At 34.8% G+C, this 21,082-nt stretch overlaps 1 protein-coding gene across 3 annotated transcripts in view; it reads left to right on the forward strand.

Annotated features, from left to right (window-relative positions):
• Mon2 (MON2 homolog, regulator of endosome-to-Golgi trafficking) overlaps positions 1-21,082 on the forward strand; it is a 118,071-nt gene that overhangs the window by 5,742 nt on the left and 91,247 nt on the right. For 2 of the 3 annotated variants that reach the window (XM_074083809.1, XM_074083810.1), the window contains exon 2: positions 9,095-9,158. The exons of the other annotated variant lie outside the window; for it this stretch is intronic. In XM_074083809.1, coding sequence (XP_073939910.1) covers positions 9,095-9,158 — 64 coding nt within the window. The remainder of the gene's footprint in view (positions 1-9,094; positions 9,159-21,082) is intronic. 3 annotated transcript variants of the gene reach the window in all.

The following is a 21,082-nucleotide window of genomic DNA, read 5'->3' on the forward strand; positions in this document are numbered from 1 at the left end:
TCTTGATACTGTGATTTGGTGTCATAGAAGTAAAAGATCTTGTCTCTGACTTGTAAATAAAAAAGAAAGACATACTTCAAAAGTTGAATTCTTTTCTATAAGATAATTTGTTTTCAACCCTGTACAAAGGTTTTGCTATTAATGTTGTAATTTCAAGAGATTTATTAGTCTCTTAAATGTAAAGCATGGCAGGAAATACAAAAACAAATGAATTTTCATGACGTTAACTCAAGGTTGAGTAAAATATAGCTTTTACAATAGGTTAGCAGCTTTGCATATTTTCACTGTAGTGCAGCATGTCATTTTAAATATTTTTTATTTTACAGCCAGGGATGGTGGTGTACATCTGTAGTTCCATTACTAGTAAGACTGAGGAAAGAGGATTGAGAGTTTGAGGTCAGGTTGGGCTATGTAGTGAGTTCCAGACCAGCCTTGGCCACATAGTGAGACCCTGTCTGAAAAAGTAACAAAGAATAAATAAATATATCATTTTACAGATTAGGCTTAGAGAGGTTTGGTAATTTGTGTAATATAGTAAATCTGTATTGTGGAGGAACTGGGATGTGATCCTAGTGCCTCCATCTGAGTCCTCTCCTTTTTTCCATTATATTGTATTGGAAATGCCTTTAAAACATGCCTAACTCATTTTTATCATTGTTCCCATTCACCTTTCTGCTTTATTGTTTATTACTGTTGGTCATTCTTTCTTAGAACTTTCTCATTTTGATTTTCCATACTCCACATTCCTGTTTCTCCTCTTTCAGTGTTCTTTATGTATAAGTAAGTGTACTTCACATTTTGTTTTCAGACCTTTTCTTTCTCCATGCTACTCCCTTCCCCCACCCCTCTCCCTTTAGCTCTGTCATTCACTTCCATCACTGTTGGCTTTACTTAGCACAATGCCAATGACTTTTGCTCCCCTACCTAACTGTATTACTAGGGGATTGAACCTAGAGTCTTGATCATGCTAGCTAGGCAGGTGCTTTCTCCACTTGAGCCACACCCCAAAGCCTTTTTGTTTTGCCTTTTGAGATAGAGTTTCTGTAACTTTGTCTGGGCTGGCCTTGAACTTGTGATGTTCCTGCCTCAATGAGTAGCTGGAGTGCTAATGACTTCTAAATCTGTATCGTTCACTCTGCTTTCTTTGCTGTAATTAGATGTGTGTTTCCATTTGCCTGTAATACATCTATCGGAATTATCTTTCACGTACTTCATATATAACTTCTTGTAATTGATCTTATCTTTTCTTGAAAATAACCCTTTCCCCTTCTTTCATTTGTTTTGTTACTGATACTTATCACTGTTGCTTATATTAGTCATATTTGACTTTCTTTTTTTCTCTTACCTCTCTTTATTTATGGTCAGTTCTATAATTTCTATTAGTCTCTCTCTTTCTCTCTCTCTCTCTTTCTCTCTTTTCCAGTTTGCAGCTGTTACTCTACCAGGTTTTAATAATCTTGGTTCTTGACACATATTAATAGCATGTATAACTTAAAAAACCATTCTACATTTTACTACCAGATTAATACACGTAAGGCAGCTCAGAAGCCCTCAATGACTTATGTTCTGTAAGAACTCCTTAGGATAGCATTTAAGACCCTGTTGATCTTCCTTTCTGGCTTCATCACCCTCAACTCTTCCTTAGTGAACTTTTTGCCTGCTAGTCTCTAACTATGCCCTAATACTTCCCTCTTACATACTATTGACTTCTGAGGTTCTTTTTGGTGGCCTGGAATTGCCTCCGTCATTTTTTTCCAATCCATCTGTTGTACAAATGAACCATATTTATAGATAATTTTCTGATTTTTTTTCCTTGATCACTCATCCATTTAGTCATTCATTGATTTGTTCATAAAATAATTTTTGAACACCTACTGGGTGCCAAGTGCTAGCAAGTTGCTGGAACAAAAATAGTTGCAGCTCCTGCCCAGGCTTGTCAGTCTAGAATGTTTTCCTCTGCTTTCTTAACTTAAACGTATTTTGTAAGTTATTTCCTTATAATTCTTATATTTTTTACCTTCTGTTATACTTTTAAGTATTTTTTTCTTTTCTAAATAAGTTTTTAGGATCCATATTGTACCTTGTTTATTCTTCTGTCCACTATAGTGCAAAACATTTAACCCAAGAGCTGGTGGCTTATGCCTGTAATTCTACCTACTTGGGAGGCAGAGATCAGGAGGATTGATGACCGCCTGGGTAAATAGTTCAAGAGACACTATCTCAAAACTACCCAAAACATTTAAAAAAGGGCCGGTGGAATGACTCAAATGGTAGAGCATCTGCCTAGCAAGTTTGAGGCCCTAAGTTGAAGCCCCAGTGCTGCCAAAAAAAAAAAGTTGTATACTTAGGAGATGCTAATTAGATAAGTGTCGAAGATTAAATTTTTAAGAAAAGGAAAGGCATACTAAATACATGTTTTTGACCTTCTATATGTAATCCACATTCCAAGCCTTCATTTCATATGTTAAAGAAAATACTTGTTTCCTGGAAGTCAGAGGTTTTGAATAGAATACTAGTTTTGTTTTTTTTTTAATTTTAGGGTAGTAAAGTGATTGAATGTTATGCAAGAAAGTCTTATTGGTTTCAATGCAGTAATTGTTTTATGGGCATATTGACCTCTAGGGAGTATTCCAGATCTATTAAGTAATCCCAAGGGCGGACTTGACTTTAGGTATTTTGATTTTACCAGACATCTAGAAGTCTTCAGGCAGCTCCATACCTCTCTTGGGTCTCCTGAATACATTATATTATCTAAGTTAAAATTAACTTGAATTTCACATTTTTTCTTTAGTTTTTGTTTTATTTTGTGTCCTGTGAATTATTAATTTTGACCTTTGGTAAATTTGTTTTAAAGCTTTATTCTCAAAGAAGCTGTGAAAGATAGATGTTTATTTAAAAACAGAGCGGGGCTTTTGTGAAAGGAAGCAGCATTTTAAACACTTTTAAAAAGCAAATTTGTACATTTCTTAATTCCTTAATTAGTACCTATTCCCTTTTCTTTCCTTCTTTGGTGTCCTATACTCTTCCCTCATTTTCAACCCTTTGGATGTAGATGACTTAATCTAATTCCTATCTTCAGGGTACATTGTTTAGCTTAATTTAGTTTATATTCTCATTTCTACCATCCCCATCTCCATTCCTGCCCAAGTCACATAATGCCAACGAGTGCTCCTAGGGAAAAAAAGCTTCCTCTTTCTTTTTCAAAATCAATTCAAAGAGATTCTTTCTCTTGAAGAATTGTAGAATTGTATCCTTTTATTTTTTCTTTGCCAAGATTGAAGCAGATTGAAGACCCTGTCTTCGAGGGTCAGAACCAAGAGAGTGACGGAAAAGCGAAACTGCAGCCCTGATGGCATTGTGAATGTTTGGATCAAACTACTTTGGATTTTTCATTTAATGAGGCAGTAAAATCCCTCCTTTTCCTTCCCCCATTTTAAGTGAGTTTGAATTTTGATACTACTTAGAACTTTCCATTTATTTACTTAGAATCATTATATAGCTAATGTTTGAAAGGCACTGTGATAAGCATTAGTGATATAGGGGCTGATAGCTAAGGTAGAGAAGCAGATATAATTAAAACAGTGTTAAAACATGACTGGTACAAGGCATAAACAGTAATAAAGGTAGAAAGACTTTTCAATAGTTGTCATAGAAAAAGGTAAAGGAAAAAATGATTCCTGTTACTATGATGCTAAAAGAGTGCCAAAGAAGCTATCTTCATATTGTTAGCGGTAGTTTAATTTCAGCGAAGCATTATTTGTCACATTAAATTAGCACTAATTTGGGTTTGCATTTGGTTTGTGAATTAAAATTTAAGAGCTATAAAGAACAACTTTTGATTTTTCTTCTCCTCCATCCCCAGCAGTACTGGGGACTGAATCCAGAGCCTTGTATATGCTAGGCAGGCATTCTACCACTGAACTGTACCCCCTAGCCCAAAGAGTTTATTCTTAATTGTTTTTATACGTATTTTAAGTTTGTCAATGACTGGTTATGTCTAAGAGACTTCTTTTTTCCTTTTAAAAGTTTTTTTTTACACTAGTCAATTTTGAGAAATACTTGACTCATTATTTTTTGTGCTGGCACTCAAATTCAGGGCCTCACATGTGCTAGGCAAACTCTACCACTGAGCTACACCCTTAGTGCACAGTTTTCTTAAGAAACATTAGGGGTGGGTGCAAGGGACTGTTGAAGAGTTAAGACACTGAATGGGCGGAGACAAGAATATAGGTAGAGAAGTTCTTTTAGAGTGAAAATGAGTTTGAACAAAAGTGTAGAAGTGAGGATTGAGAGAAAAAGACTGCAAGATATGTTAACTAAATAGAAATTGTGTCTGATTAGATTTGGGGGATGAGGATAGAAACTCCATTGTGTCTGGTCATGACTGGATGGGTAATTCTCTTGAGAAAAAAAATAGGAATTTTAGGGAGAAGAAAATAGGAATTTCAGGCTGAGGTGGGAGTTTGAGGGATGGGAGGAAGATGATGAGCTTTTTTTTTTTTTAACACCTTGAATTTAAGGTGCCTTTAAAGCATTTAGGTTAATAAGTCTTGTAATTTAGGAGAGACGGTCAGAAATATGAATGTAATTTTAAAAACACTTGAAACCATGGAATTATGAGATTACACAGGAAAAATTGTATTTGTTTTTCCATTTTTGGCATTATAGGGGATTAAACTCAGGTCCTTGAGCTTGCTACCACTCAAGCCATGCCATCAGCCGTTTTTTAGTTGTTTTTCAGGTAGAGTCTCACTTTTTTTTTATTTGGCCTGGCAATCCCTGTACAGCTGGGATGACAGGTATATGCCACTAGCCTAGCTGTTGGTTGAGACGGGGATCTCACTGACTTTGTCCTGGCCTCAAATGGTGATCCTCCCTGTGCCTTTTTTTTGGTGGTACCGAGAACTGATTCAGGGCCTTGTGGTTCCTAGGCAAGTGCTTTACCACTTGATCCACACCCCTAATCCAAAAAATGTTAAATATTGCAATGTATTAAAGACTTTAACTCTTTCCCAACTCATAAGTATTGCCAAACATTAAACTGTTCTCCTTAACCTATATCATCTATTCAAGTCTGCAAAGCTAGCAACTTTTCTTCCTTCCTTTTACTCAGTTCTCAAAAAAAAAAAAAAAGTTTATAGTTGAGTGGGTTCTCTACAGATATATGTATATCTGACCCTAGTAGGAGATACATTTATTTTTATTTATTTAAAGAGTTGGTGTTGCCATGTAGTCCAGAGCTACCATATAAGGAGATACTGTATTTTTTTTAATTAAGTTTTATTTTATTTTATCCTTGTGCTTGGCTTTATCACAATAATCACACTCCCAGCACAAGGAGATACTTTTAGGACAAGAGTCGAAGATGCTTCTTCACACCTCTATTCCTTTGTAAATAGGTGGAAGTATGACTGAAGACTCTGTTCCTGTTGGAGTCTCTTAAAGATGTAGGCTAAGTTAGGCATACGGTATGAGACTACAGTAGTTAGGGGGACCTTCTATACATGTGTTATCAGTAAATGTCAGTAAAACTTTCCAGCAACACAGGGTGCCTATGAGAATAAGATACTATAATTTCAAAGTACTTAATAATAGAAACTTGTATGTGCCAGGTGCCGATGGCTCATGCCTGTAATCCTAGCTACTCAGGAGGCAGAGATCAGGAGGATCAGAGTTCAAAGCCAGCCTGGGCAAATAGTTCACAAGACCCTATCTCAAAAATACATGTCACCAAAAAGGGCTGGTGGAGTGGCTTAAGGTGTAGGCCTTGAATTCAAACCCCTGTATGGCGAAAAAAGAAAAAAGAAACTTGGATCTGAAAAATGATGAGCTATGTATGATACAGGTCTAATTATATCTAATGCAGCAAATAGTCCTTTTGGTGGTTCCTTGAATTTAGGAATGAAAATAATGGTTATATATCTTTCAAAACAGTGTTTAGAACTACTTAAAATACTCCTATTCCTTCTCCTTATTATGTGTATCTTAAAAAATATTTGTTAAATATATGTGCACATTCATGTACCAATTCATATTCAACTCGAAATTAAAACACTGCCTGGCAAATTTGAAAACCTTAATTGACATCTAGCATCCAGCATGTCATAAAAACAAATTTCAGAATCTGTGAAGGTTTAACAGACTAGAATTAAGGACATGTGGACAAGTAACATTGGTTAGTTTGATCAATGGCCCAAACAATGTATGCACATATGAATAAATGAATAAATAAACAACAACAAAAAAACCAGTCGAATGTCATTGAAACAATTAACTGGAAGACTGTAAGAATAAGTACTTGAATATCAACTTTCCAATTGAACTGAAGCATGATGTTTCTTAATAGTAAGCAATGTAAGTTAACTGGCTGATTTAAGCAGAAATAAAGTTTGCTGATAAGGTATCAAGTTGTTAATAGAATTAGTATAAGGTTAGATGGAGTCAACCGTAGAAAAAGTATATGAGCACTGGGAGGCTAAATAGCTAGAACCATAGCAAAATATATGCCACTGAGACCATTATTACTGCTGCCTCTGCAGAATAGTAACTCGGTGCCATAGATTGCATATAGTCACTTAGTCACTTGTGTTAGTCACTCCAGGCTACCACTGGTTCTGCTTCCCTCTGAAACCAGATGTTTCCTCTGCTGTTGCTGTCATCAGAAAGGATTTTCTCTTGTCTTTGATTTTCTGTTCCACTATCCTCCATCTTCAAAATCTCTGGTGGATACATCTATTTGTCTAAGCATAGGTTGCTAGGGCTTATGAGAAATCAAGTTAATCTGGTATTTTCCATTTTAATAGTGGAAGATAGGCTCTGTCTTCCACCAGAACTCATGAAGTGGAGTATTTTTTAAACATAAGCAAGCGCTTCACAGACTTGGAGGCAACAAAATTGGTAAGGGTCTATTACACATGCTATAACCTATGATGTGTTCTTTATTTTATACACTATTCCCTAGTTATCAAACTAAGAGCTCATGTAACACTGTATTCTTCCATAATTATTTTTAGACCTTTAGAGATTGCTACTATTTCCCCTTTAACGAGCAGAGGAGAGAACAAATTAATAGGAAAAACTTGGCCATATAACTTCTTATGAAATTATTTTTTGAAGTATAGAGACCAATATGAAATGTGAAATAGCCATGTTTCCAGTTAGTAAAAACATCCTGAGTGTCTGTGATGGAAATGACATACCAATATTTTATGTCAGAAGGAGCCCAAAACATGTGTTGGAGAAAAGATAGCCTCTTCAACAAATAGTGCTGGGAAAACTGGATATCTATGTGTAGAAGACTGAAACTAGATTCCAGTCTCTCACCTGTACTAGAATCAATTCAAAGTGGATCAGAGATCTTGATGTAAAATCTGACACTTGGAAAGTAGTACAGGAAAGAATAGAGAAAACACTGGAACATATAGGCATGGGTAATAACCTCCTGAATAGAACTCCAGTAGCTCAACAATTAAGAGAAAAGAATGAAGGATGGGACTGCATCAAACAAAAAAACGCCTGCACAGTAAAGGAAACATTCACTAGACAGAAGAGACAGTTGATAGAACAGGAGAAAATCTTCACCAGCTATACATCTGACAAAGGATTAATAACCAGAATATACAGGGAGCTCAAAAAACTAACCTCACTATCAACAACTCAGTAAATAAATGGGCAAATGAACTGAACATAGAATTCTCAAAAGCAGATGTACAAATGGCCAATAAATACATGAAGAAATGCTTGACATCCTTGGCCATAAATGAAATGCAAATCAAAACAACATTGAGATTTTACCTCCCCCCAGTCAGATGACTACCTTCAATATCACAAACAACAATAAAAATTGGTGAGGATGTGGGGGAAAAATGGGCCCTTATCCATTGTTGGTAGGAATATAAATTAGTGCAGCCAATTTGGAAAACAGTATGGAAGTTCCTTAAGAAACTAAAAATAGACCTACCATGTAATCCAGCAATACCATTCCTGGCCATATACCTAAAGAAATGTATGCCAGAATACAATAGAGCCACTTGTGTACTCATGTTTATCACAGCACTATTCATAATAGCCAAGCTTTGGAAACAACCCAGATGCCCTACAACTGATGAATGGATTAAGAAAATGTGGCATAGATACACAGTGGAGGAGTATTCGGCCATAAATAAGACTGAAATTATGTTGCTTGCAGGTAACTGGATGGAACTGGAGATTGTCATGTTAAGGAAAGTAAGCCAGGTGCAGAAGGACAAAGGTTGCATGATTTCCCTCATATGAGGAAGGTAGACCTAAAAGATAAATGGTACATAAACACTTACTTGTATGTAAACACACACACACATAGATAGATAGATAGATAGATAGATAGATATAGATACAGATATAAAGAGAGTGAGAGAGCATGTGATTGTAATAGTGGGTCTGTCTGAGGAGATTAGGAAGAGGAATAGAGAATGCTAGAGAGAGAATGATACCGAAAAACGTTGCATGAGAATATGAAGATAGCATAATGAAATGTAGTGAAGGCTGTTGAATAATAGGTGAGTAGTGAGATAGAGAAAGAATGAGTAATTCAAGGAGTTAATATGATTAAAGTACAGTATTATATGTGTGAAATACCATGGCAAAACCCCATTTAATAATCAATATACATGTAAATAATGAAAGACAGGAAGGGAAAACAGGTCCTGTCCTAGGGTGGGTACAAGTGGAAGGGAAGAGGGTAAAAGGACAGGGTAAATAAGTTTGAGGTGATGGAAGGAGGGGAGATGTGAAATGGAGAAGATGAATGTATTTTTATAATTAGGTTTTATTTTTATTGTTTTTATATCGTGAATATATAAATATGTGAAAGTATTTCATAGATGAAGGTAGAGAAAGGCAACATGCAGCAGTGCAGTTTGCATGTGAATACTTAAACTAATCATATTTTATTATATCTTAAGAGTGTGTGATTAACTAGGCTTAGTATCTGGTGTTCTGAAAATAAAAAAGGTGATAGTGACTGTACTTACAATTTTATTTATCCTGTGACTTTTTTCCTAGTTAATTCATGTTGATAATAAGTTTTATTCTCTAATTATTTTTATTCTTGCAGGCTGCTGAATCAGGAATAATAAAAGTTAAAACAATAGCTGCAAGAAACACCGAAATTTTGGCAGGTAATATTTTTACATTAAAAATTCAACAGTTAATGAAAAATTGACTAATAGTAAAAGTAGACTCTTAAAAGAAAACCATCAGTTTTCATAGCATCTCTTTCTCATGCCCTAACATGTTATTCATAAAGATACAAAACATGTGAATGTGTAACTTATGACCTGGTTGTTTTTCCCAGAGGTGAATGCTATAAAATTTCCTAAAACCAGAAACCTCAAAAATACTAATTCCTTAAAGGCAGAAATTTTTTTCTTACTCATCTTTGCTTTTTCCCCAACTTTTGGCCACTCACCTAGGACACACCTTACTATAAAAGGCATTCAATTAATTTGTTGCACTGAATTGATTGAAAGACTGGTCTGTTTTTCAAGATCTATTTTATCTTTAATAGAATATAAAAAGTTCATAATGTAGTATTATATATATAATGTTGTCATATAAATTTTGAGTCCTGGGAGTAAAAAGTGGTGTGGAGAAAAGAAAACAAAAATTTTGTTTTTCTCTTTATTTTTGCCTTGATTGAACTTGGTTTTCATGGAAGAATTTTTAAGAGTTTCTTTGGCATCCTTTTTCTATTTAGTCTACTCCTTTCCCTTTGGTGCCTTCTGTTCTTGTCATAATGTTGAACATGGAAAAGAGGAAAACTGGCTTTTTTTTTTTTTTTTTGAGAATTTGTTAAATGTTAAGACAATCTTGTGGGAAAATGTCTTATTTTATAGTAGAGCAAATTTAGATGAAAAGAGATTTAAATTATTTGCTTAGGGTCGCATAAGTAGTAGAACCAGATTGAAATCCAGGAGTATTCAGAACCTATGTTCTTCCTCTTGCAGTGTGCTGCCATGCTATCTCAGTGTTTTCATATCAGCCCTTTTCTCCCAGGTGTTTGATACTTAACTATTGTTTACTGCACTGATCCTCCAGTCTGCATTTCCAGTTCCACTAACACCTTTGATCTCAGCTAGTATAGGAGAAAAGCAGTCTTTTTAAGTTAATTTACACAATATCTAGTACAGAATCACTTTAACTCTTATAAACTTTACATTTAGGAAAAAAAGAAAGATACCAATAAACACCTAATTTGTGAGATTTCACAGTGTTACAAGATGAATTAAAGATTTTAGGGACAGTTTACGGTTGGAGGGGCAAGAGTGGATTTTAGCTTTGCAACATTTTTCACAGAAGTGAATAATGTTCTGTGTGCATATTGAAGAGTAGTGAGTGTGGTTGGTAAAGGCAAATATATATGTGTTTGGGCTGGGAGGGTGGGGAAGTACATTTTGGGGGATGCATGTTGGGTTTGTTAGCTATTGTGGGGAAACAACGTGTTTAAAGATAATTTATGATCCAGATAATAAAATATATATATATATATATTTTAATGACTTGAATATTTTTAAGTTGGGAACTTGTTATAGGCCAGTCATATTAGAATATCAGTGTAAATGTTTATCTTTGCTGTTGTCATTGTTGATATGGTAAGTCCTTAATTATTTTCCAATAATAGAACTTTTCTGAGTTGATGGAAGATAAAAGATTTTTTTGACAAAGGATCACTGTTCCAGTGTTTTATACAAAGTAAAATGTCAAATTAACTTAATCCGAAGGAAGAGTAACATTTTGACTTAGTCTGTATGGGTTTAATGTAGAGGTGGGCTGTGAATTTTATTTTAACTCAATAAGCTATATTCAAATCAAGTCAGGACAAATCTTCATGACCATACAGTAGGAAATGCTTTAATCTCCATAAGTCTTCAGAGACATCTACTTGATGGCTTCTTTATCCTACCTTTGTTTTTGTTTTTGTTTTTTTGTTTTTTGGTAGTACCAGGGTTTGAACTCAGAGTCTCACACTTGCCAGGCAAATACTCTACCACTTGAGCCACATTCCAAGTCCTTTTTTGCTTTAGTTGTTTTTCAGATAGGTTCTCGTGCTTTATGCCCTTGACTGGCCTGGACCGTGATTCTCCTACCTACACCTACCTCCCAAATAGCTGGAATTATAGGTGATACCTGTCTTGTTTGCTGAGATGAGTCTTGCTAACTGTTTGCCTTGGCTGGTGTTCAACCTGAATCCTTCCACTATTCGCTTCCTAAGCAGCTGGAATTATAGGGTGCGGGCTCCTGTAATTTTTTTGACAAGTATTTGTAGTAATTGAAACCTAAAGAGTATGGATTTATAGATTACTATCATGTTGAAAATCAAAGGCTCTTAAAAACAAAAATTTTAATAGTTTCTAAATTATACAGTTAATTTATAATGTAGTTAATACTGTGAAAAGTTTTTGGTTAATTCTTCTTATTCCCTGGGAAATATTTACTTCTTTATAATTCTTGAAATGATAAGAAGCTACTTTATGTTGTAATAGATGTCAAAGATCCTAAACAATTGAGGACTTTCAAGTGAGACAGGATATTGAATCCTTATATAGCTATGTATATTCATAAACTATAAAGAGTTGCTGTAAAAATAGAACCTTTAATTAGTATTAAAAGTTTAATTAATAATATTCACAGATTTTTAGACAACTTTAGTTTTCTTAGATTTACTTTCCAAGGGAAGCTCATTTACTTTGCAGAATAAATCTTTGCTTTACATCTCCCCTTCGTTTAAGCATCTTCCTTTAATATAATTTTTCTTTGTTTTCACTGCTGTCATGAATGCTGACATAAGTGGAAATGCTATGCCAGGTTATGTCAGCAGCATTGATTCAGATACATAGATCATTATCTCAAAATATCCTTTTTTTTTAAAGCTAGAGCTGTAAATGAGAGATAATAATGTTTTTCACTTCTAAGGCCAAATGCCTTAATCTTACATTTGACTGGTATATATTACAAATTGTTTATTATCCTAGCTTACAACATATTAGAAATTGAGAAGGCATGCTTTTTGAATATATATTTGTAACAAGAGATCAGTGTATATATTTAAGCCCTATTAATCCCCTAGTAGTTAGATCTGTCCATGGCTGCTTTCAACTACTCTCAGTATACATATTGAATTTTTACATGAATAATCACTATATGTGATTTGTGCTCTTTTCTCACTTGGTTTTCTCTCATCTTTTCATAGATATATAAAATCTTAAAAGTAAAATTTAGTCTGTAAATAGCAATGAGTTATACTTTTTTCTGACATAAAAAGTTATTTACCTACTTATTTTAATATATTCTATCTTATCAATACATGTACTTGTGACATTTTACAAACATCTAAAGAATATATCATGCAACATATTCTTGGAAGGTAGCTATGCTCACCACTATACCACCAACGCCCACCCAAAACATATTCTTAATAAGTTCATAATTATGTAAGAATCAGTAGGGGACATAGAGGATGGGTAATATAATTCTCCTGCAGTCTGTATGTTTGTGCCGTGTATGCTGTTTACTTTCCTACTCCTTCATGTGCAGTCCTAAGCCAGAAACTTTCCTTTCCAGATGACATACTCCCTGAAATTAGGGTCATTATCTCATTATTTCTTATATTTATCATATTGCATGAGAAATGGTAAGCCCCCCCTTAAATGTATACTAATAATTGAATCACATTACAATGCAAGTAAGTCTCTTAGTGCTGCCTCTAATATGCTTTTCTGTCTTTCTCTAATTTCTCATGTTGCAGTTCAATGCATGAATTTTTGTCAGCTTTAGTTCATGACAAGCAGATAATACAATAATGAAAGAGACACTAAATATAGAATACTCATGTTGAATAGGTGAAAGTATAGGGGTTGTTATGGGAATATAGAGGAGGCACCTAAACAAGTTTGAGAATCTGAAGCTAAGTCTTAAAACGTGAAGAGGAGTTAGCCAGACAAAGTATAGAAGTGGACTGCTTGAACAAATCCATGAGGTATAAAACAGCTTGATATTATTTGGATACTGCATTTGAGTGTCATCTGACCACAAAGTATGAAAAAGGAATGTATATCAGGGAGACCATGAGGGCCATTACGTGATATCCTGAGCACCTTCATGAAAATAGTTTGAATCAAGGAAGTGTCATATTCATATTTCCATTTTTAAATAGACTACTGTGACATCAGTGTGGAGGGTATAATTAAGTATGCCATCACTGAGGCAGAAATCTATTAGAAGTCTATTTCTGTAATACAGACTAGAAAATACAACACAGGGACTGGAACATGTTTACACATTAACCTGTGGGTTAGAGAGATTGTACTGTTTGTCGACAGTATAATGTGCCTTTATTTATTCTTTTCCCCTTGGACTTTTTTCTTTTTAAAATTTTATTTTGTGTTTTGTCTTTTATTATACCACAAGTATTTGATATCTTTTTAAGTGTTTTTAATTGCCTATAATATTTCCTCAAGTGGTTTGCAGTACCTTTATGTTAGGTGTGTTTTGGTATTTAGGATTATTTCTTTATGATAAATTTCTACACATAAAAGTATAAAGTTAAAGGGTATGAGTATGCTTAAAATTGTTTTTCTGGAAAGGTAAAAGTTTATACCATTACCAGCAATATGTAAGTGTATTTTTGTAACAACCTTGCCATGATTTTTATTTTTAAAAACTGGTAAACAAATCATTCTCACTTTAATTGACATTTCATTTTGACACTGAACATATTTCCCTGTGGGCATTAAATTTTTTCTTTTTTCATTTTATATTCATTTCTTCTAGTCTTTCTGTTTTATTAAATTATTTAAGCTACTTATATAGCAATACCTACTTCCCACCATTTTTACCAGGTTATTTACTTATTACCCTTTTAATTCTGATATCTATTTTTATGAATGCTTTTGTTGCTTTACATTTAGGATGCCCTTCTCCTTTCACACAGTCTATAGTTAACTTTCATTTTCTCCCAGTTTTCCTATGGCTTGATTTTTCTTTTATGGTATATAATACATAGAGTAATATAAAGATCTCGATTTTTGGATAATTTCTAATTGTCTCAACATAATTTGTTGAATTATCTTTCCCTTTTCTGTAATATGCTTTTAGTATGAAATTGCATCTAATTTTGTATATTTTAAAAATTTAAATATATTTTTGGACCTTTTGAACCTGTTAAAAGATTTGATTGTAATTAGAAATATCAGTTTTTCCCAGAACTAGAGATTTAAGCATTTTAAAGATACAAAAAATGTCTAAGGCACATTTGATTTCTTTAACAAGAATCAAAATTTGTTATCTAATGGCTATTGAAATTTATCACAATAAAACTTTTGTTAACCCCTGTTAATGTGATTAATAGTGGGGTATCCTAGTTTAATTCTTTTCTTCCAGGATAAAAACTGTAGTTATTCAGTGAAACTGCTCACAGCAAGGAAACCCCTAGGCTATAGGGACATGCTGGACCTCTTCAGGTGTGTGAAAGTGTATTGTGATCTCATAGCTTTGTAATGTAGAAATGCAGCAGACATCACGCACACTGCTACTCTGTTAAAGACCCATGACTCTCTAGGGTCTTAAGTGGAAAATGACCTTTTTTCTTCTCCACAAAATGTACTTTTATGTTTTAGTGAAAATAGAGTTTGATTAGAAAGAATCTAGTGCCCCTCGTCCCCCATCTCTCTGGGATGACCTATAAAATGGTTAAAGCAAGATGTCTTTATTTGCTTTTCCTCAGTGTGACTTCTAAAATCTCTACCTCCAGGAAAATATTTATATAAAGCTACCTTTATATAGCTTATTATTATAGTTGTGGTGTATAGAGAGTGACTATCTCTTAGTTAAAAGAGCCAGTTAGTTTCATCTTCCTAGGATCATTGTCACTTTTAAACAAAAAACAAATCAATAATTTTTTTGTGTTTTTTTTGTTACTAAGTTGTGATCTAGAGATGATAGATAAATTTTTTTGAAACTGTGCTTCAAATAATGTAGAATAGGTAAACCAATTTTATTTTGTTATCTATTCTGGATTATATAAAAACTTTTGATTTTATATACTCAAAAGTTGGCAGGAAAAAGTGGGAAAAAGAGAGAAGTGTTTAATTCCTTTGAGTTAAGATAAAGTTTTTAAAAATTATTTTTATAACTACCTTAAACTTATTTGAGGTTGATAGACCTTACTATAATGGGCATATGTATAACATTTCACTGAGACTGGTGTTATTTTATCCTAAGATACCCAGTGCTTTCACCTCTTCACACCCCCTAAATTGGTATGAATCTAACTTTTTTTTATTTTATTATTCATATGTGCATAGAAGGCTTGGGTCATTTCTCCCCCCTGCCCCCACCCCCTCAAAACCCATCAGAAACTATTTTGCCCTTATTACTAATTTTGTTGTAGAGAGAGTATAAGCCATAATAGGAAGGAACAAGGGTTTTTGCTGGTTGAGATAAGGATAGCTATACAGGGAGTTGACTCACATTAATTTCCTGTGCCTGTGTGTTACCTTCAAGGTTAATTCTTTTTGATCTTACCTTTTCTCTAGTTCCTGGTCCCTTTTTCCTATTGGCCTCAGTTGCTTTTAAGGTATCTGCTTTAGTTTCTCTGCGTTAAGGGCAACAAATGCTAGCTAATTTTTTAGGTGTCTTACCTATCCTCACCCCTCCCTTGTGTGCTAAAGCTTTTATCATGTACTCAAAGTCCAATCCCATTGTTGTGTTTGCCCTTGATCTAATGTCCACAAATGAAGGAGAACATACGATATTTGATCTTTTGGGCCAGGCTAACCTCACTCAGAATGATGTTCTCCAATTCCATCCATTTACCAGCGAATGATAACATTTCGTTCTTCTTCATGGCTGCATAAAATGTGTATAGATACCACATTTTCTTAATCCATTCGTCAGTGGTGGGGCATCTTGGCTGTTTCCATAACTTGGCTATTGTGAATAGTGCCGCAGTAAACATGGGTGTGCAGGTGCCTCTGGAGTAACCTGTGTCACAGTCTTTTGGGTATATCCCCAAGAGTGGTATTGCTGGATCAAATGGTAGATCAATGTCTAGCTTTTTAAGTAGTATCCAAATTTTTTTCCAGAGTGGTTGTACTACTTTACATTCCCCCCAACAGTGTAAGAGGGTTCCTTTTTCCCCGCATCCTCGCCAACACCTATTGTTGGGGGTGTTGCTAATGGTGGCTGTTCTAACAGGGGTGAGGTGGAATCTTAGTGTGGTTTTAATTTGCATTTCCTTTATTGCTAGAGACGGTGAGCATTTTTTCATGTGTTTTTTGGCCATTTGAATTTCTTCTTTTGAGAAAGTTCTGTTTAGTTCACTTGCCCATTTCTTTATTGGTTCATTAGTTTTGGGAGAATTTAGTTTTTTAAGTTCCCTATATATTCTGGTTATCAGTCCTTTGTCTGACGTATAGCTGGAAAATATTTTCTCCCACTCTGTGGGTGTTCTCTTCAGTTTAGAGAACTAAACAGAACTAAGCAGAAGCTTATTAGTTTTATGAAGTCTCATTTATCTATGCTATCTCTTAGTTGCTGTGCTGCTGGGGTTTCGTTGAGAAAGTTCTTACCTATACCTACTAACTCCAGAGTATTTCCTACTCTTTCCTGTATCAGCTTTCGAGTTTGTGGTTTGATATTAAGATCCTTGATCCATTTTGAGTTAACATTGGTATAGGGTGATATACATGGATCTAGTTTCAGTTTTTTGCAGACCGCTAACCAGTTTTTCCAGCAGTTTTTGTTGAAGAGGCTGCTATTTCTCCATCGTATATTTTTAGCTCCTTTGTCAAAGACAAGTTGGTTATAGTTGTGTGGCTTCATATCTGGGTCCTCTATTCTGTTCCACTGGTCTTCATGTCTGTTTTTGTGCCAGTACCATGCTGTTTTTATTGTTACTGCTTTGTAATATAGTTTGAAGTCAGGTATTGTGATACCTCCAGCATTGTTCTTTTGACCGAGTATTGCCTTGGCTATTCGTGGCCTCTTGTGTTTCCATATAAATTTCACGGTACATTTTTCAATCTCTTCAATGAATGTCATTGGAATTTTCATGGAAATTGTATTAAACATGTAGATTACTTTGGGGAGTATCGACATTTTTACTATGTTGATTCTACCAATCCATGAGCATGGGAGATCTCTCCACTTTCTAGAGTCTTCCTCAATCTCTTTCTTCAGAAGTGTATAGTTTTCCTTGTAGAGGTCTTTCACATCTTTTGTTAGGTTTACACGTAGGTATTTGATTTTTTTTGAGGCTACTCTAAATGGAATTGTTTTCATACATTCTTTTTCCGTTTGCTCATTGTTAGTGTATAGAAATGCTAATAATTTTTCTATGTTGATTTTATATCCTGCTACCTTGTTATAGCTATTGATGATGTCTAGAAGCTTCTGAGTAGAGTTTTTTGGGTCTTTAAGGTATAGGATCATGTCGTCTGCAAATAGGGATATTTTGACAGTTTCTTTACCTATTTGTATTCCTTTTATTCCTTCTTCTTGCCTAATTGCTCTGGCTAGGAATTCCAGTGCTATGTTGAATAGGAGTGGGGATAGTGGGCATCCTTGTCTGGTTCCTGCTTTTAGACGGAATGGTTTCAGTTTTTCTCCGTTAAGTATAATGCTGGCTGTAGGTTTGTCATATATAGCTTTTATAATGTTGAGGTACTTTCCTTCTATTCCTAGTTTTCTTAGAGCTTTTATCATGAAATGGTGTTGGATCTTATCAAAGGCTTTTTCTGCATCTATTGAGATGATCAATATTGTCTTTGATTATCTTTGCTTCTGTTAGTGTGGTTTATTACGTTTATTGATTTTCGTATGTTGAACCACCCTTGCATTCCTGGAATGAAGCCTACTTGGTTTGGTGAATGATCTTTTTGATATGTTGTTGAAATCGGTTTGCCATTATTTTGTTGAGGAGATTGGCCTATAGTTCTCCTTTTTGGAGGTGTCTTTGCCTGGTTTTGGGATAAGTGTACTACTGGCTTCATAAAATGTGTTCGGCAGTTTTCCTTCCCTTTCTATTTTGTAGAACAGTTTAAGGAGGGTTGGTATCAGTTCTTCTTTAAAGGTCTGATAGAATTCAGCAGAGAATCCATCTGGTCCTGGACTTTTCTGTTTGGGGAGACTCTTGATTGCTGCTTCAATTTCATTTTGTGTTATAGATCTATTCAGGTGATTAATTTCATCTTGGTTCAGTTTTGGATGGTCATATGTATCTAGAAATCTGTCCATTTCTTTAAGATTTTCAAATTTATTTGAATATAGGTTCTCAAAATAGTCTCTGATGATTTCCTGGACTTCCATGGTGTTTGTTGTTGTCTCCCCTTTTACATTCCTGATTCTACTGATTTGGGGTTTTTCTCTCCTCATTTTAGTCTGGTTTGCCAGGGGTCTATCGATCTTGTTTATTTTTTCAAAGAACCAACTTTTTGTTTCATTAATTCTTTGTATGGTTTTTTTGGTTTCTATTTCATTGATTTCAGCTCTTATTTTTATTATTTTTCTCCTTCTATTTGTTTTGGGATTTGCTTCTTCTTGTTTTTCTAGGAGTTTGAGATGTATCATTAGGTCATTGATTTGGGATCTTTCATTCTTTTTAATATATGCACTCATGGCAATAAACTTTCCTCTCAGGACTGCCTTTGCTGTGTCCCATAGGTTCCGGTAGGTTGTGTTTTCATTTTCATTGACTTCCAGGAACTTTTTAATTTCCTCTTTTATTTCATCGATGATCCATTCTTCATTAAGTATGAGTTATTTAGTTTCCAGCTGTTTGTATGTTTTTTGTCTTTACTTTTGTTGTTGAGTTCTACTTTTTACTGCATTGTGATCAGGTAGTATGCATGGTATAATTTCTATTTTCTTATATTTGCTGAGGCTTCCTTTGTGCCCTAGGATATGATCTATTTTGGAGAAGGTTCCTTGGGCTGCTGAGAAGAATGTATATTGTGTAGAGGTTGGATGAAATGTTCTGTAGACATCAACTAGGTCCATTTGATCTATTGTATATTTTAGATCTTGGATTTCTTTATTGAGTTTTTGCTTGGATGACCTATCTATTGATGATAATGGGGTGTTAAAGTCTCCCATAACCACTGTGTTGGCGTTTATATATGCTTTTAGGTCTTTCAGGGTATGTTTGATGAAATTGGGTGCGTTGACATTGGGTGCATACAGGTTGATAATTATTATTTTGTTTTGGTCTATTTCCCCTTTTATTAGTATGGAATGTCCTTCTTTATCTCATTTGATCAATGTAGGTTTGAAGTCTACTTTGTGAGAGATAAGTATTGCTACTCCTGCCTCTTTTCGGGGGCCATTGGCTTGGTAAATCTGCTTCCAGCCTTTCATCCTAAGTCTATGCTTATTTCTGTCGGTGAGATGGGTCTCCTGTAAGCAACAAATTGTTGGATCTTCCTTTTTAATCCATTTCGTCAAGCGGTGCCTTTTAATGGGTGAATTAAGTCCGTTAACATTAAGTGTTAGTACTGATAGGTATGTGGTGATTCCTGTCAGTTAGTTGTCTTAATTGTTTGAAGGTTTGATTGTGTGTACCTAAGTTGAGGTTACTCTCTACTGTCTTGCTTTTTCTTTTCCTGTGGTTTGGTGCTGCCTGCCTTTTCATGGTTAAGTTGGGTTTCACTTTCTGTGTGCAGAATCCCTTGAAGAATCTTTTGTAGTGGTGGCTTTGTGGTCACATATTGTTTTAGTTTCTGCTTATCATGGAAGACTTTTATTGCTCCATCTATTTTGAATGATAGTTTTGCTGGGTAGCCTATCCTGGGGTTGAAGTTATTCTCATTCAGTGCCCGGAAGATCTCACCCCACGCTCTTCTTGCTTTTAATGTTTCTGTTGAGAAGTCTGCTGTGTTTGATGGGTTTACCTTTGTATGTTACTTGTTTTTTCTCTCTTACAGCCTTCAATATTCTTTCCTTAGTTTCTGAACTTGTTGTTTTAATGATGATATGTTGTGGGGTAGTTCTATTTTAATCTGCTCTGTTTGGTGTCCTGGAGGCCTCTTGCATCTGTATGGGAATATCTTTCTCTAGATTTGGGATATTTTCCGTTATTATTTTATTGAATATATTACGCATTCCCTTCGCTTGCACCTCTTCTCCTTCTTCGATGCCCATGATTCTCAAGTTTGGTCTTTTGATGTAGTCGGTGAGTTCTTGCATTTTCTTTTCACAGGTCTTGAGTTGTTTAATTAATAGTTCTTCAGTTTTTCCTTTAATTACCATTTCATCTTCAAGTTCTGAGATTCTGTCTTCTGTTTGTTCTATTCTGCTGGATTGGCCTTCCGTTTTGTTTTGCAGTTCTGTTTCGTTCTTTTTTCTGAGGTTTTCCATATCCTGGCAGCTTTCCTCTTTAATGTTGTCTATTTTTGTCCTGAGTTCATTTATCCATTTATTCATTGTGTTCTCTCTTTCACTTTGGTGTTTATATAGTGCTTCTATGGTTTCCTTTATTTCTTCTTTTGCTTTTTCAAATTCTCTATTTTTGTTGTCTTGGAATTTCTTGAGTGTCTCCTGTACATTTTGGTTGACCCTATCCAGTATCATCTCTATAAAATTCTCATTGAGTACCTGTAGTATGTCTTCTTTTAAGTTATTCTTGTGGGCTTCATTGGGTCCTTTGGAATAGTTTATCTTCATTTTGTTGGAGGCTGGATCTGAGTATCTGTTTTCTTCATTCCCCTCTGGTTCCTGTACTAATTTTTTGCTGTGAGGAAACTGGTTTCCCTGTTTTTTCTGTCTTCCCGTCATTGTCTTTGGTGTTGTTAATGTCCCTGTACTGTGTGCAATTAAGTATTTTCTAGCTTGTAATAATAACAATGGTAATATTTAGAATGGAAGGGTGAGCTCAGATGGAAAGCAAGAAGTTAAAGAAAAGGGGGAAACAAATATACAGACAAGAGGGAGAAAGCAGAACAAGGTTTCAGATAAGAAAGTTTCAAAGGTATAAACAAGGAGCGTTAGTGTACTAATTGACAGTAAGCTGAACAGACATTAGAGAGACAGAGAGAGGATTGATAAAAAA

Source organism: Castor canadensis, chromosome 8 (assembly GCF_047511655.1).
Source record: "Castor canadensis chromosome 8, mCasCan1.hap1v2, whole genome shotgun sequence".
Classification (NCBI taxonomy): Eukaryota; Metazoa; Chordata; class Mammalia; order Rodentia; family Castoridae; genus Castor; species Castor canadensis.